The sequence below is a fragment of the Myotis yumanensis genome, unplaced genomic scaffold, assembly GCF_028538775.1.
Source record: "Myotis yumanensis isolate MYYU_CA2020_CCGP unplaced genomic scaffold, mMyoYum1.0.hap1 SCAF_7, whole genome shotgun sequence".
NCBI classification, from domain to species: Eukaryota; Metazoa; Chordata; class Mammalia; order Chiroptera; family Vespertilionidae; genus Myotis; species Myotis yumanensis.
The window spans coordinates 41,801,199-41,817,678 of NW_027223758.1; the positions used below are offsets into that span (position 1 = coordinate 41,801,199).

A 16,480-nucleotide genomic window follows, 5' to 3' on the forward strand; every position below is an offset into this window, starting at 1 on the left:
ACTCAGTTAATATCCAAGTAGACACTTTGATGTTCTCTTTTCAAAGTCAAATAGCATGTTCGGCTTATTTACGTTTTATACTCACAACTGCATTTCACCTCTAATTTTAACAAAGTTCTTCCTGAAAAAGTCGAGGGATGGATTTCTCCCACTTATTTAAAGTTGTCTCTGGCATTCCTATAAAGCTGAAGGACTGAATGAAATGCTCGCTAGAGAAACAGTAGCTGGGACGTGGAGAGAATCTTACAGTGGCAAATAAGACTCTTAATAATGGTTTGCATATGCGGAGAATCACCTTAAACTTGAGTGTGTTATCTCACGTGCGGCTCACAGATACGCTGCCTTTTATTCAAAGAACGACGCTGTCTGTGTTCGAGTGGGTGGGTGTGCACTCAGAAGGGTGCTGTGTTGGTTTTGTTCCCTGTAAGGTTGACACAGGCAGTGGCGACTCGCGGCCACACCGGGGCAGCCTCTTCCCGGCTGGCGGCCGGGCCAGGCGGACCTGCTCAGGGGAGCTGACAATGCAGCCCAGTTCGGCTTGGGGGGTTGCCCGTCATTTAAAGGGGTCTAGAAACACCCATCTTCCCCCCTTTAACAATTACGGCAAGCTCAAGGCTCCTGGTAAAAAATGCCACGGGAAGATGAATGGACTGAGTCTTGCGTGTTTCTTGTAGATATGCCTTCAGCGCCCCCAAATGCCCAGTCCGCCCCTTCCCCAAAGCAGAGGGAAAGCCGGGGAGGGGTGGGTAGGCTCCGAAGGACAGGTCCGCTCGGACTCTCCCCAGCCCCGCGGCCCGGAGCGCCCCGTGAGCCCCGCGGAGCGACTGGGAGGCCGGCCGGTGGGGTGCAGTGGGCGCGGGGGCAGAGCTCCGCCGCCCCCGCAGCCCGCGGCCTGCCGCCCAGCCGGCCTGTGATTGGCTTGGGGGCGCGAGTGCCCGCCCCGGCGAGGAGGGGGGTCCCCGCTGGGCGTCGGGTGGGAGGGGGTGGAGGAGGGGGCGGAAAGAGCGGGGGCCGGGAGAGAGCGAGCGAGCGAGGGGGCGGGCGAGCCGGGAGGGAGGCGCGAGGCGCGGGCCGCGGGGAAGGAAAGCCCGGCGGGCTCCGCGCCGCCGCCGCGCGCAGGGAGAGGCGCCGGGGCTGCCGGCCGCTGCACCGCGCTCCTGGGACCGCCTGTCGCACCCGCAGCCTTCCGGGAGGAAGCGGCGCCGGCCGCAGCCCCGGCTCTCGCTCGGGCTTCCTCACCTGCGGCGGGGCGCGTGCAGGGCCGGGTGCGGGGCCGGCGAGATCCGGAGGAGGAGTGCAGACTCGGCCGCTCGCGCCGCAGCCCAGCCGCCGGGGAGCGTCTCCGACCCGCGCGGGGCGCCGGCTCCATGGCGACCGGGCTCGGGGAGCCGGTCTACGGACTTTCCGAAGACGAGGTGAGCGGCTCTCTCTTCCCTCCCGGGACTCCCCGGGGAATTCCTGCCCCGCGCCGGCAGGGGATGGGGACCCCGGGGGTGCGCGTTGCTCGCGTCTGCAGGGCTGCCCCCAACACTGGAGCGCCCCGGAGTGGGGTCCCGGGGGGTTTGCTCGGCCCTTCCGCCCGACGCCGGCGCCCCCTCCCCCCAGCCCAGCTCATTGTTTGTAAATAAAGCGGCGCGACGCCCTTGGAGCCGGGTTCACTGGCCGCGTTCCGCCGTTGGGTGGGAGGAGGCTCGTGCGCCTCTGCCCACGAGTTCCCCCTCCTCTCCCAGCCGCGTCTCCCCGGGCTGTTGGGCAACTTTCCGCCTCTCTCCCCTGCAGCCTAGGAGTCCATGACGTGTGTCACGTCTGGGGGGGAGGTGGGGCTGGAGACCCCGGGCCCGGAGGAACCTGAATTGTCCCTCCCTCGAACTTTCATTGTGTCAGCAAGTGGTCTGCTGCGTGTGCGCGCGGCTGGGTGGGAGTGGGTGAGCGCGTGGAGCTGTGTGTGTGTGTGTGTGTGTGTGTGTGTGTGTGTGTCTCCTGTCTTGTAGGGTCTAAAGCCTGGAGTGTGGATTTCGGGGTCTTTTTGGTGGGGGGAGGAGGTCTAGGACGGTGGCAGGTGCTCCTGGAAACTTGGCGGAAGCTTGCAGCCCTGCCATTTTTTTTCCTCCCAAGGATCAAAACCTCGCACCTCCGGGACCGGTGGAGAATCGGAAGCTCCATCGATCTCTTTTATTAATAAAGCAAATCAAATAAGCCACGCCCCCCAGGCTGTCGGTTTCACTGGACAGGGCTTTGTTTTTACCCTCACCCTCTCCTCGCGGTTTCCCACTCCTCTTTTTGAAAGGATCCCACCGAATCCCTGCTTAACCCCCTCTCGCCCAGCCACGCTCCGCCCTCATTGGTGTGTGGCTCTGCCAAAAAGGGGGGTGGGAGGCCTGTCGCTGGCGCGGCTTGACAGGCAGGCTGGATGGAGCAGGTAGGAGGGGTTTGCCTTTTGGCCGGTAGGCGCCCAGGTCTGGCGCCCCTTTCGAGAGGTGAATGTACAACCCATGAAGCATTACTCAGCAGGGAGGTATTTCCTATCCTGGTTGTGCATTTCATGAAAAGTTGATGCCTGGAAATTCAAGGATTTCTCTTTCTTCCTCTCCCTTCTTTCTTTTCTGAGGTCCCCTCTTTCTCTGGTGATGGGGGCGGGGTTAATGAAGAGGGTATTATCTGACACATAGCCACGTATGGCTTCTCTCTCTCCAGCTTTTGAACTCTGGTACGGTGTGTGTGTATGTGTGCTATGTAAGTGTGTAATGGAATAGGTAATTTAGGGTGGGGAGGGTGTTTGGGGGTGTGACTTTTTTCTCCCTTAACGGTCCAAGGGAAAGCATGCTGTGGTATTTTATCAAAGAATGATCACAATGCAAATAATGTGTGATTTACATTTTGATTATTTTGTCGTGCTGTGCTCGTGTAATTTCCCGGTGTGTGTGTGTGTGTGTGTGTGTGTGTGTGCAGGTACCTGGGGATGGGTAATAAGTAATATTGTTTCGTTCACCCAGGGGCGTCTCTCTCTGGCTTCTTTCCCCTTTGAATAGCTTTCTCTTTCATTCTGTACTTCTCCATTTAATTAGGGGCAGCAGAGGGCAGGCAGCGAGCTTTTAGAAAGGTGCTGAGATGTAGACATTCCTAAACAAAGAGCTTGAGGTGTTGTGGACGATGGAGACAGCTGAGTTGCATCTTAGGTCTTTTAAAAAATCACATGATTATTTTTAACAGCTCCCTGAAAAAAAATTACAAGTGTTTTTGGGAAATGCAACTGGTTAAATGAATCACATGCATGTCACTGTTGTTTGGCCTTTGTTTACATTGAACCTACCTAGAGTGCATCTTGCCACTTTTGTCTGAATGAGTTCATAAAGACTGGGGATCTTAACTGGTGTCTAGGGGGAAAGTGAAGGATGGAATATAAAGAGGATGTGTGTGTGTGTGTGTGTGTGTATGCGTGCGTATGTAATGTGTATGACTGGGTTCACTCCTGTATGTTGCTGGAGGAGCATTGGGCTGTATGGGGAACAACAAGGGGGTGATGAAGACATTTTATTGATTGAGTGATGGCCATGTTGCTGGTACTGTTTAGTTCCTCACACATTATATTATAAAAGACAAGTCACACCTGTATTTCTTTTTCAGCTTCTTCCAGTGAAAAATAAGGCAGGGCTGTTTTGATGATTTCATATTTATGTGGTGTTTGCTTTAAAAAATTTTTTTTTAATTAAAAACTTTTTTCTTTATTGATTAAGGTATTACATATGTGTCCTTATCCCCCCATTGCCCCTCAACCCCCCTGTGGTGTTTGCTTTTTATGGGAGGTGTCAGGCTGTCCGGTTTTTCTTCTGGAAAATCAGGGAATGCCTTCAGAGAATGTTAATAAAGAATTGTTGAATTTGCATAGCTTGTTTCATCTCCCTGAATTAACCCATGTAAGCAAACAAGTGGGAGATTTTAACAGGCTCTTAAAGTAGAATGCCAGATAACCAATGGCAGGGTTGATTCCTAAGGCGTGTGAAGAACGGATGCACTTCAGTTCACACACTCGGTGTGCTGCAGAACATCACACACGGAGATACTTTGATTGCTATAGAAAAGAGCCACCTTGTAAACCTCTTAGCAAAGTAGGCATCCATACTAACAGATTTTATATTTTCATTGGAAGTTGATGAAAAGCATTGTATATTTGGAGAGCACTTAGTTACATCCCGTCTCAGGAAGATTCTAGCTCTGAGTGCTGCTGCTGGTGAGGCATCGCATTAACCCAGAAAACAAGGGATGCCAAGACAGAGGGCATTGTTTCTAGGTCTGCCCAGCTGGTAGAATGAAAGGGATTAAATGTGGGTTCTGCTTGTGTGAGAGCTGTTTATTTTTTGTTGTGCCTTTCTGCCTGACGTTCCTCTGGTGAGGTAGAGTTCATATTCACCCTGATTTAAATCGAATTATTTTAGGTAACCAAATTTGAAATTGCCATCAGATGAAGTATTTTTGGTGTTGGAGAGATTAGCAAGTTAACAATACTTCTTATTCAGGGCCCAGGATCAGATTTGGGTTGAAATCAGAACAGTTTGGACTAGTTTCTGCATCTGGCTTGGCTCCTTGGTGGTGTTTTGTTTGGATTTTTGTTTTTATTTATTTTTTTGGCAGTCTGAAGCACATTTTGGCACAGTTGAATCACGACCGTTACTGTTAATCTTCTGAAATCTTTTATTACAACATTTTAGGTATCCTTTATTGAAAAGATTTTTCTAGGGGGTGAAAGTTTGAATGACAGCTTTCTTATTAGATGTGGCATTTGAAAGTTTTTTGGTGGTTAGAACAAGGCAAATGGCGTAGAAATGAAGGCCAGGCTGACCTGGGATGGTTCTTTGCCACTCTCTCTCTCCTCATTTTTTACAAATAAGGATAGCGGGCTACTGTTTCGTATGCTTTCTCTGCACCAGCACTGTATTGAGCCTTTATGCATATGCTACCTCATTTAATTCTCATAAGAACCCTGTGAGGTATGCTCTTATTTACAGATGAAGACTGGAGACTCAAAGAGGTTAGGTGATGCATATAAGGACACAGCAAGTAAATCATGGAGTCAGGATTTGAACCTAATTCTGTTGAGTCCACAGCCCTAGTTTTTAACATGCTCCCTCTCTTCCAAGTATCTTGAAAGGTCATCATGGCTAGATTAGTCAGGATAACATAAGGTAGTGGTAAATGTCAAGGGTTATAAACTGAAGGCTTCTAGACCAGACTTAATCAGGGGCCCGGCTTAGTGTGGTCTCCATAGTGTTTTAAAGCTTGGGAATTTTCATGGAACATGGTAAAAATCTGACTTCACTGGGGCTTCGTTCTCACCTGGCAACAATTAGTGGGTCTGAACTGTGGCCTGTGAGATCTGGCAGCGGTGCTGTGTAGTTGCCACCGCATCCACTGCTCCCTGTTGTGTTGGGGTCCTCTTTGCTCATGTGCTTATTACAAACACTTTATAACAAACATTTAAGGTTGACCTTTGACATAGATAATCATATTTCCTTTAAGATGCTGTCAATTTTAAAGTGCACCATTATCTTATGGACCATTCTGAAAAAATTTGCTGTCAAACTGTGATATACTGTTGATTTTCTGAAGCATCTTTATTTCAGAGATGTTAAAATATGAAAACAAGGATGTTTTAGGATTCATGAGTTACTCTAACTAGAAATGTGGGCTAACCCTGGGCCTTCAGTTTCAATACCCCCAATCAGTCAACACTTTTCAGTCACCTGCTAGTCAGATTTCAGCTTTGCTGTCTGAGAAAATGGCTAGAATAAGGGCAGTGCTCTTAATTGGGCACAGCAGAGAAGAAACGGGGAGCCTGGATGAGTCGTTAACTTATAAAAAGTGGCCGTGTGTGTGTTTTCAACAGATAATTTGAGAAACCCTGCACGCCATCCTCGCAGCTGTACAAAAAATGGTTGCAAGATTACTTTCAGAAATTCCAGTTTAGGTATCATTTGGATCTAAAGGTGGATGCTGAAAGGCAGTTTTCTAGTTTTTAAGGGTTTTTTTTGATGCAGTAAGACTTGCCGATTCATTCCAATTCCAGATGCCTGAGTCAGACCTAGCTCTGCTGGTCGGTGTACTCTCCACCTAGTTACAATCCAAGTCGTGATCACTTACTTATATCTGAGAAACAAACCTTATAAGGGCCTAGGTTTTATTGTGACACTTCAAAGCAGGTTTTAAAATTGGCAAATATGTATCGTTTTAAATTCTACTCTCTTTAGATTTTTATGTTCTTTTTAAAAAAATGTATTTTTATTGATTTCAGAGAGGAAGAGAGAGGGAAAGAGGGAGGGAGAGGGAGAGAGGGAAAGAGAGAGAGAAACATACATCATGATGAGAAAACATTGATTGGCTGTCTCCTGCATACCCCCCCCCCCCCCCCCCGCCCCCGCTACTGGGCATGTGCCCTGACCAGGGATCAAACCGTGACCTCCTGGTTCATAGGTCGATGCTCAAACATTGAGCCACATAGGCTGGGCAGATTTTTATTAAAGGATTCTGTGGAATTGTTAGAAATTGGCTTTTTAATTTATATCCTGTTCAGTTTTATTAGAATGTTTATTTGAATTATTTTGTTGCTGAAAAGTAGTTCCTTTTAATTAAGGAACAAACATAATTTTGTTCAAAGGGGTGAGGACAGTGGCAAAATGGGAATCCTCAGATGACTGCAGTTTCTTGACTATGCAGAACATAGTTTAAAGGGAAGCCACTGGTACTCGGCATCTCATCAAGGCCCCGAGTGCCCACATCACCAGGAAGCTTCTTAGAAAGTTGTTTTTGGATTCTGGAAGCCTCTATATGCTTGATGTATAATCAGATAGATAATGCAGAATCTCAAGGAAGAAATGCTTTTCGAATGTGACATCATCACAGCAATACTGTGGAGTTCCTGCTAACTTGCTTTTTGCATTCACTGAGAGAAGAAACTTGATGCTTATTGCTAACTTAATAACCTTTCTGTAATGTTCAGGTATTTAAATAACGTCATAAAAACATGGTAGTAAGTGACTGGTGGAAGAAACTAATTTCTCTTTGATAGACTGAGACCATATTAAAATTTTTATTTTGAGTTAAAAGTTCTGTTTAAAAAGATTTTATTGCCGCCTTTGGATTTTGGGTCCTAGATAAGAAGCAACAGTAAAAGGAGATCCTAATTTAAGAGTTTTTAAGGTGTTTTTTTTTGATGCGGTAGGTCTTTGAATAAGTGTTTTTGTATTATTGATTTATTAATTGGTAATAAAGCAAATTACATATTGATCTCTTGACAATCAGGATTAAAGAGGATTAAAATAATATACAAGTAACTATGTTGATAAGTATTAGGGTGGTAGGATTAATGAAGGGTGTGAGAAGTGTGACCAAATTTTACTTTCTGTTTTTATATTGTTTCTTTTCCAGATCACATATAGACAAATATTTCCTTTCCTGACCATAGGTGGCAATGTTTGTACTGTTTACTGTTTAATGATGTTACGGCTTGGGAATTGCTTGCTGGTGGAATATGGAGATGAGAATATAATTTAGAGATGAGGATAAAGAAACTAGATTTAGAAAATATTTTCCTATAAACTAAAAAAAAATCATTTATTTAATAAAAACACCTAAAGTAATATTTCTCACTGTGGGTAACACCAGGAATCATCTGTTTTCCAAGTTTTTCAAGGTTCCCCTTACCAAGGGCTTCTTAAAATTTGGGAGAGGGAGAGGCATTTGGATTCGGGGTAAAAAGCCCCCGCAACATACAAACACACAAAGAAAGTCCTTTGGAACTCTGCCATTCCTTTCTTCTTGGGTGTATAGGGACTTCTAAATGATTCCAGTTCTGCTGTACATACCGTTCCATAATTACTGTCACCGACTTGGAGAAGGAAGTAATAATTATCACCACTCTTGGGTATTTGATTGCTGGAGGCATTCTTGATTCCTCAGGCTAGACAGAACATGGCTCAGGTTCTGGCAGAGAGAAGTGGGGGCAGTGACCTTATTTCATGAATACCTAGATCTCCTTATAGTTGTAATGTTTTGTTCTGGACCCGAGCGGCCTGAATGCTGACTATTACTGTAATGCTTTAGGTGGCAAAAGCCATATTACATAAATGTGTCTGGGGTAACCAGCTTAAATTGACACTTTAGTCCACTTTTTGTCCCTGACTGCAGAGTCCTGTATTGATTCAGAACTGGCACGTTTAATGGTGAGGATATCAGATTTCCTCGCTGTCATCAACCTCAGTGTTTGGTGACTTCTTGGCAGGCCAGCGTCCTCTGAGAGATTTTTATACTAGCATTCTTTTTATACTTCCTACTAACCAAGAAAAAAAGAGCCATTCAGAAGGTTGTGTGTGTGTGTGTGTGTGTGTGTGTCAAATGCCGTGGCTGTGATGTGAGAGCCACCGGTGAAGATGGGACTTAGAAGAGCTTGTAGGGATGGTGGTCCCCTGAAGGAGATGAACAAGTCCAGGAATTGACCCATTGCTGGTTAGGTTGGTATCCCATCCCCCATGGCTTCCCAGGCACCTGAAGTGAAGTTTCTTTTAAATATGTTTTTTAAAACTTGATTTTAGAGAGGAAGGGAGAGGGCGAGAGAGATAGCAACATTGATGAGATAAACATCAACATCGATTGGCTGCCCCCTGCACATCCCCTATTGGGAATTGAGCCCCAAACCCAGGCATGTGCCCTGACTGGGAATTGAACTGGCGACCTCCTGGTGTATGGGTCTATGCTCAACCATTGAGCCACCTAGGCCAGGCTGAAGTGAATCACCTGTCTACCAGGTGGAGACTGTACTCCGTTTACCTCTGTGTGTGATTGGGCAACTCCAGATGAGGGAGCGGACACCGGTGCATAGACAAGGGTCTGTATTGCACCTCCAAGTCTTGGTCTTGCTTTTAGCACAGTTTTCATTATATTTCTCATTTTCAGCTGCATTCAAGGTCTGGCTCTTCTTGATCTCTTTGGGTACAGTTCTGGATCACATTTTGTGATGTCTCTCTAGAAGAGTTTTCGAAGCTGGTCTTTCATTGTGGGGAGCACAAGGTTGAGGTCCTATAGTAGAGAGAGAACCACAGTTGGGAAGAGGGACAGCACATTCACACCTACTGGGAGGCCACACTGCGTGGCCCCAGCTGAACATCTGTTTTAATGTTTGAAAATGCAAAGTGAAAGAGTTATTTTTAGTGATGTATATGATGTAAAGTTTTCTATGTATATTTTGGCAACTATGTTAGATATTACCAACATGAGGACTCTAGTGAAGACAGCTTTGGCCTTAGGTAGTGTAGAAAGTGAAGATACTCTCCTAATTTTTCCTGTTTAACTGAAGGTGTTTGTGTTGAGTGGGTTTTCTTTACCTTGTAAGTTTTGTTTTGTTTTTATGCTGGAAATCACTTTGGTCTGTTTTTTTTCAGAAAATGGAAGCAAACCTCAGCTATGTAGAGAATTACATTACTTAGTAAGCACTCAGTATTAAGTATTAATGAAAAAAAGTGTGTATGTGTGTCCACTAAGTTAAAAGTTCCCCATACTTATTGATCTCTCAACTACCTTTAGAATCCAAAGATGAGAATCTGTTGAAAATCTTGTGCTTTCTTTTCTATTATTTTGTTTTTAATTTTTTCTTTAAAATATGGTTAATTTAGTTGACATTCAGTATCATTTTCTATTACTTTCAGGTGAACAGCATAAAGGTTAGACATTTAAATAATTTGTGGAGTGATCCCCCCCATAAGTCTAGGACCCACCTGGCCCCATACATAGTACAGTATTATTGACTATTTCCTCTGCTGTATTTTACATCCCTGTGACTTGTGCTTTCCTTTCCTAGTCTTCACTTTTTCTCTCTCAATAAGTGATTTATCGTTGGGTGTCATCATAGGGCTAACTTCATCTTTGGCAGTTTGGTTTGGAAATGGGAAGGAGTATAAGGTTTATAGAAAAAGCAAAACAGAATAAATTTGCTTCCCTTTACCCTTTTCCGTTCCTTTTGTGCTTCATGTACTGTCAGTGATAATTGGACACAACCATAAAACCATTAGTAAGTTGGTTTTTGAACTTTGAACTGGCTACATTTCCTCCCTGCTTCTTAATGTCAGAGGATCAGTGTTTGTAGCACTTGAATTAAGTTGTATCTAAAGGGAATTAAATTGTGTGTGTTGATTTTAAGTTCTGAGTGTATGTGTGCTGATTATTGAGAAATTGGTATGGGCCTTGCTGCCTGTCTTTGGAATAGCTGTGTTAATTTTCAGGGACTGTTATTAGTGAAAGAGAACACTTGAAGCTGGGGGTAGGAGCTTCCTTCTCTCTTTGGGGAAGTGAGGTAGTGAAGAGTATTGTGCAGCCCTGGGGATGCGGGTTGGGTGGGGAGATACTGAAGAATATTTAATAACATGGAGATGTCAGTAATATCAAATGCAGAGGGAAATGTAAGTTACAAAACAGTGGGTGCACTGTTTCTATAAAACAGTAGAATCCTTTTGTGGTTAAAAGTGTTTAAAATGACTAGGACTATATCCCAGGATGTTCATGGTAGTTAAATTCTTTGAGAAAAGGGATTACAAGTATTTTTATTAACTTTTTTGCTTACGTTTTCTATATTTCTACCATGAACTCCCCCACTCCCCCTTAAAATAAAAGTTTAAAAGTGAGGTAGAAAGAAACCTCCCAATTGCATATATTTCAAGCTTTGGGTAAAAATTGGAGCAATTGTTGAGTACAAATATTAATCGAGTTTGTTTAGTTGAATGCATGTTTCTCAGCGGGCCTGCTTTGTGCTCTGTGGCTAAGGATGTCAAGGTCATTGCATGGCCACTCTTGCCTTTTAGGAGCTCACCATCAAGGTGGGAAGTGGAGGGACAGGTAAAGCGCTGACTATTTTTCAGAAAAAGTGGCTGCTAAAGTAGATTGTTTGTTTTTTTTCACTTGCAGCTTGCAAAAGAGATGTTTCATTTTCTTCACTATGGACACTTAAGATTTGTATTTTCATCCTTCTCTGCTCTACAGTTGCATAAAAGTAATTTAAATCTTTAGTAGTGTTCTGAAATTTTCTTGTGTGTATGCTGAAAATTATGGCCTGTGATCAAACGTAGACCTGTTTCTCTTTTTGTTTTCTTGGTTTTTGTGTTAGAGGTCTTATTATTGCCTGAAATAAGGATGCACCTTGCAGTTAATATGTATGTTTAATGTGGTGGTGGGTTCCTTACACCCATACCATTCTCCCCTACTTCCCCCGGCCCCCCCAAAATTAGTTTACAGTTGATTGGGATCTTAGAATTGTTGCATTTGAATTGGCCAATATCAATTTGTATATTATAGTGGCCCATATATTGTGGTAGATCATTGATAGCTGTCATGGAGACTATAATCTTATCTGTTTTGTTCAGTTATGACGTGTCTCTTAAGTGCCCACCTGGATAATAAGGACATGTGCCAGCGCACTGATGTAATCAAGGAATCAAGTTCTTTCTCTACTAGCAACAGTCTGGCCCTTTTCAGGGGCCTCATTGGTCTGAAGGTGGCTGCCAGTGACAGTCAGAGCTATGTTCTTTTATTCTCCTTGCGGAGGAAAGAGAACAGCTTCCTTTGGCTTTCTCCTAAGATGAAGGAAATCTCATTCCCACAATCACGGAGGAAATCTTGTGTCTCTTTGGCCCACAGAGGCTTAGATCTGCTCATCCCTCAACCAGCCAGTGAGAAGGAGGAGGTAGAATTGCTTTTCTTGCCTTAATGGTCCACCCGTTAAGTTGGGGTGAAGTCCATGGTGACCATTCAGTCCACCCTCTGCATAATTCATCCGCTTTCAGATCTATACACTTTCAGAAATGCCCATGGCTTTGTGAAAGCACATGCTTCCTTTCCCCAGGAGGGCAACCGAATGAATATTCATCTAAGCAGTGCAAGGATCTCTGGGTGATATGTTGTCTCTTCTCTTATACCTGAAAGGAGTTTTTTAAAAATGGTATGGAGACTTGGTTATTCCCCCCCCCCCCCCCAAAAGAAAAAATAAAAATAAAATCCAACCTACAGTGGTGAAGAGGGAACAGGATACTGCAATAAGCTTCCCATTTGGAGAGGGGGTAAAAAAAAGAAAACTCAGTGTGGTAGCTGGAACAACAGGAATAGCCGGGATTCCTTGCCTTGGTCAGCCAGTCTGGCAGCATCCGGCTCTTCTGGTTTGTGTCCAGTGTGAGGCTCTCCCTTGGTCCTTGTCCTCTACAGCTGCACGTGGTGGGACAGGCACTGGCAGAGTGCCTCTTGGGCTCCTGCTTGGGGCTTCAGGTGTTCTTCTGGGGGTAAACAGCCATAGGCTGGAGTTAGCTGAGCCGAGTATTTGGCAGTACTGCACCTATCAAAACAGAATCCGGGTTTGTTTGCTTCCAGTCAATTCCATGGGCGGGTAATGGCAGCCAGTGATCTTATCTAGATGAAATCTCTGGGAATGGGAATTTCTGTCTTAACCACAGGCTCCATACCCTGCTTATCCCCATTGCTGCTGCCTTGAGGCAATTTTAAAATAGCCTGGAATGAAGAGGCACACAGTGTGGGTCTAAGAGACAACAGGGACACTTGAACCCATGCTCCCTTTGCTCTGCCTTTTCAGAATGACCAGCTTCCCCAGACTGGGATTGTGGGCCTTACAGGACCCTTACACCCCCCTTTCCCCAACTCAGCCATTGCAATTTTACTTGTAGCACTTCTTTTTGTACAAAATTGGTGATGGTTAGGACTCTTGATTGCAAGCAACTATGGCTGATTTTGCCAAATTGAAGTAGAGTAGGATTTATCGAAGGCCTTTTACGCAGCACAGAAGGACCTGGAAAGCTGGAGAGCCAGGCCTGGGTGGCAGATGAGGCAGGCTGGGCACCTAGAATCACAGCAGAGAACCCACAGGAATTACGTGACGAGGGCCCTCGGGACTTCCAGACACCAACCCCCTCTGACATGGTCCCCATCTGGATGCTGCAGCAGTATCAGCTCTCCTCTCCTACCTGATGGGGGCCCTCAGCCCCTCTCGGGCACAGTGACTCAATAGAAGGACTCATAGATGGAGACATTGTTGTATGCACAGTTTTGTTTTATTACAGTGAAAGGAAAATGGAGTAAGTCAGCAAAGGGAATATGAATTTTGAGACAACCAGGCTCGAACTTCTCCCAGAGGCATCACACGATGCACTGCACTCCTAGCAGTAGTTGCAAAGACATGGATGAAATGTTGTCCATGGGGATTCTCATGAGAGACTCAGTCCTCAAGGCTTTTATTGGAGACTAGAGGCCTGGTGCATGAAATTAGTGCATGGGTGGAGTCCCTAGGCCTGGCCAGTGATCAGGGCCAATCGGGGCCTTCTGGCTACTGGCCGGGGCCTTCCTTCCCTGGCTGCCAGCTGCTGGCCGGGGCCTGCCTTCATTCCCCACACGTTATAGCGAGCTTTTGAACTCCCGGTCTCCCGGTCGAACTCCCAAGGGACACTTTGCATATTAGCCTTTTATATATATAGACCAGGGGATCAGTGGACCTCTGTGCCACCGCAGCCAGGCCTTACCTGCCAGTTCATCGGACTCTAACCCACCGTCCGCTTAGATCCCACACAGTGCATGAAGTAGTGTGCGAAGTGGCAGGCAGCCAGGGAGGAGCCTGAGCCCGGGCTGGGTGTTGTGCCCGCTCATCCTGGCCCGTTCCACCTGCCGCTCCCTGCTGCCACCGCTCCCTGCCACTGCCACTAGGGTGCGCAGGGGGAGTGTCCACTGGAGAGGCACGTGCTGGTGCTGCCGCAGCAGTGCTCGCCAGCTGTCACCCTGGTATCTGGTATCTGGCTCCGTCTCTCAGCTGAGCTGGGCTCCCGCTGTGGGAGCACATTGACCACCAGGGGGCAGCTCCTGCATTGAGTGTCTTCCCCCTGGTGGTCAGTGCACGTCATAGCTACTGGCCGGTTGTCCAGTCAGGTCATCCAGTTGTCCGGTCGCTTAGGTTTTTATATATATAGACCAGTGATGGAGAACCTTTTGAGCTGGCGTGTCAGCATTTTGAAAAACCCTAACTTAACTCTGGTGCCGTGTCACATATAGAAATTTTTTGATATATGCAACCATAGTAAAACAAAGATTTATATTTTTGATATTTATTTTATATATTTAAATGCCATTTAACAAAGAAAAATGAACCAAAAAAATGAGTTCACGTTGTCACCTCTGACACGCGTGTCATAGGTTCGCCATCACTGATATAGATGGTCACAGAAGCACCCTCTGCCTGGCATGTTCTAAAATTCCAGACTCCTAGAAGGAAAGCAGGTGTTCAGCATAAATGAATCCGTGGTTTGCACACAGTCTAGGCGTGTGTGCCATTTAGGGGAGGGAGCTGTTTAAGTTTTCAGAAGCCAGCCAAGAGCCAGCCTTGCATGCAGGCCTTTCTAAGGATAGCAGTCCCTGGCCTGCTATGCAAATACTTGCGGATTCTTTTCTGCACTCTTCCTCTTTCAGTCCCTGGTGGGAAGGAACTTCAGATGGGCCAACCACAATCTTGTGCTCACAGCCCTTGCTGCTGGGGGAGGGGTGTGAGGGGCTTGTTTTCTCTCTGTTTAAACTTTTGGTTTCTGTGGTGGGAGGGTGGGCTTAGCCTCCTATCAAAACGCTCACTATGGGGAATCCCCAAACATAGGACGTGGTTTCTGAAGCTGGGCAGCACAGCATCTCTCTCCCCAAAAGAAAACCCCTCTAAGCATGAATCAGGCCCAACATAAATGTGGAATGAGTGGGTGTAGTGGTGAGTCTGGGTGATGTGTGTTTTGAGCATTTGCCATCCCTGCATCAGGGAGAGACTATGACATGTGTTTGCAAATTTCGTGTCCTGGTTCAGGGGGCATAGTGCACCCCAGGCCCTGTAGAGGTGCAGGTGCTCTCCAGGAACCCACAGTGTAATGGGATACAGCACTTCAGCTGAGGTGTTGCCAGTGACTCCAGTGTTGGGGATAGAATATTCCAGACAGGAATAGCAAACTCAAAGGCCCCGAGATAGGGACAAGATTGAGGAGCAGAGAAAACCAGCTTGGCTAGAGTGTGTTGGGTGGAGACGGGGACCAGCAGGCAGCAGGCGCAGAGGGAAAAACAGGACAAAGTGGGAGACGCTGGGGTTTTCTGAGTGCATTAGGAAGCCCTTGGAGGATTTTCAGCACAGGAGTGACAGGATCTGATGTGTGACTTGAAGTGACTCAGTGGAGAAAGGATTGTTGGGGAAGGACAAGAGCAAAAGGAGAGAGACCAGTCAAGAAACCCTAGTTATAATTGGTTAGGAGGCGATGGATGACAGGCTGGGATTCAAGGACGGGTGCAGTGGAGTGAATTTGGCATATATTTGGAGGAATTGCCAGGCATTTGATAGAACAGATAGGAGATGTCCCCTAAGATTTTGGCATGAACATTTAAGTGGGTTGTCAGGGGAAGACTGTGGGAGGGACAAGATTGGGGGGAAATAAAAAAGTCTGTTAGGTTAAGAGTACTGTACCTACTAAGCATCCACGGGGTGGCAGCAGGCAGAGATCCAAGTGCCTGGAACCCAGTGGAGCTGTCAGAGCCAGAGATGGGACATTAGTGTCCTTAGCATCTGATTGGCATGTGAGGCCTTGAGACTCGGGAAGATGATGAGGACTAGAGAGAGGTCAAGGGCAGGACCTTGGCCTGCCCTCCTTGGAGGATTGGCTGCTGAGGTAGGCTGTCCTCTGACCTCTAATGAATGTGGTCTCAATAAAAGTGGCAAGGACGTGGGGCTGCTTGGACGCAGCCAGAGTTGTGGAGGGCAGGTGCTAGGAGGACAGTAAGTGTGTGTGGGTTTGGCAGAGTGGATGCCCTTGGTGATCTGGGCAAAAGTGTGCCAGGAGAGTGGGAATGGGTGTCCTGTGGAGGAGAGGAAAGAAATGTGAGGTCTAGGGGCGGCTTTTCAAAGGGGCTTTGCTGGGAAAAGGAGCAGAGAAACGTGGCTGCAGCTAAGCAAGGACATGGGTCCTGGAGGAAGTTTTTCTCAAGCTGGAAGATACCTGAGTGTGTGTGTGTGTGTGTGTGTGTGTGGCAGAGAGGGAGAAATGGATGCTCAGAGTGGATCTGCTCATGCAGTGAGGTTGGTGCCAATGCCCGGTGACTAGCTCTTAGGTGATTTGAAATCATCTTTGATTATGTTGGCCTAAGTCAGTGGTCGGCAAACTGCGGCCCCTTGAGTGTGGCTCTTCCACAAAGTACCACGTGCGGGCGTGCACATACAGTGCGATTGAAACTTCATGGCCACACTCAAGGGGCCAAAGAGCCGCATGTGGCTCGCGAGCCGCAGTTTGCTGACCACTGGCCTAAGTGATCCTCCAGTGGTCTCATGCTAAGAAGATGAGACAAAATGGACTTAATATGGCAACAGCATCCTCCGCCCAGTGAAGACCAAATAACCGCGAGTTTCTCTCTCCAGTGAAAAAGACGGGGAGAATTG

General features: G+C 46.6%; 1 protein-coding gene across 7 annotated transcripts in view; it reads left to right on the forward strand.

The window, feature by feature from the left end:
* The first annotated feature begins 1,093 nt into the window (after positions 1-1,093).
* NEDD4L (NEDD4 like E3 ubiquitin protein ligase) overlaps positions 1,094-16,480 on the forward strand; it is a 302,096-nt gene continuing 286,709 nt past the window's right edge. For 2 of the 7 annotated variants that reach the window (XM_070420364.1, XM_070420365.1), the window contains exon 1: positions 1,095-1,415. In XM_070420364.1, the coding sequence (XP_070276465.1) occupies positions 1,368-1,415 (48 nt within the window). In that variant the 5' untranslated portion in view covers positions 1,095-1,367. Of the gene's footprint in view, positions 1,416-16,480 lie in introns of all 7 variants that reach the window. The other 5 variants (XM_070420368.1, XM_070420369.1, XM_070420371.1 and 2 more) reach the window with 4 other exon arrangements.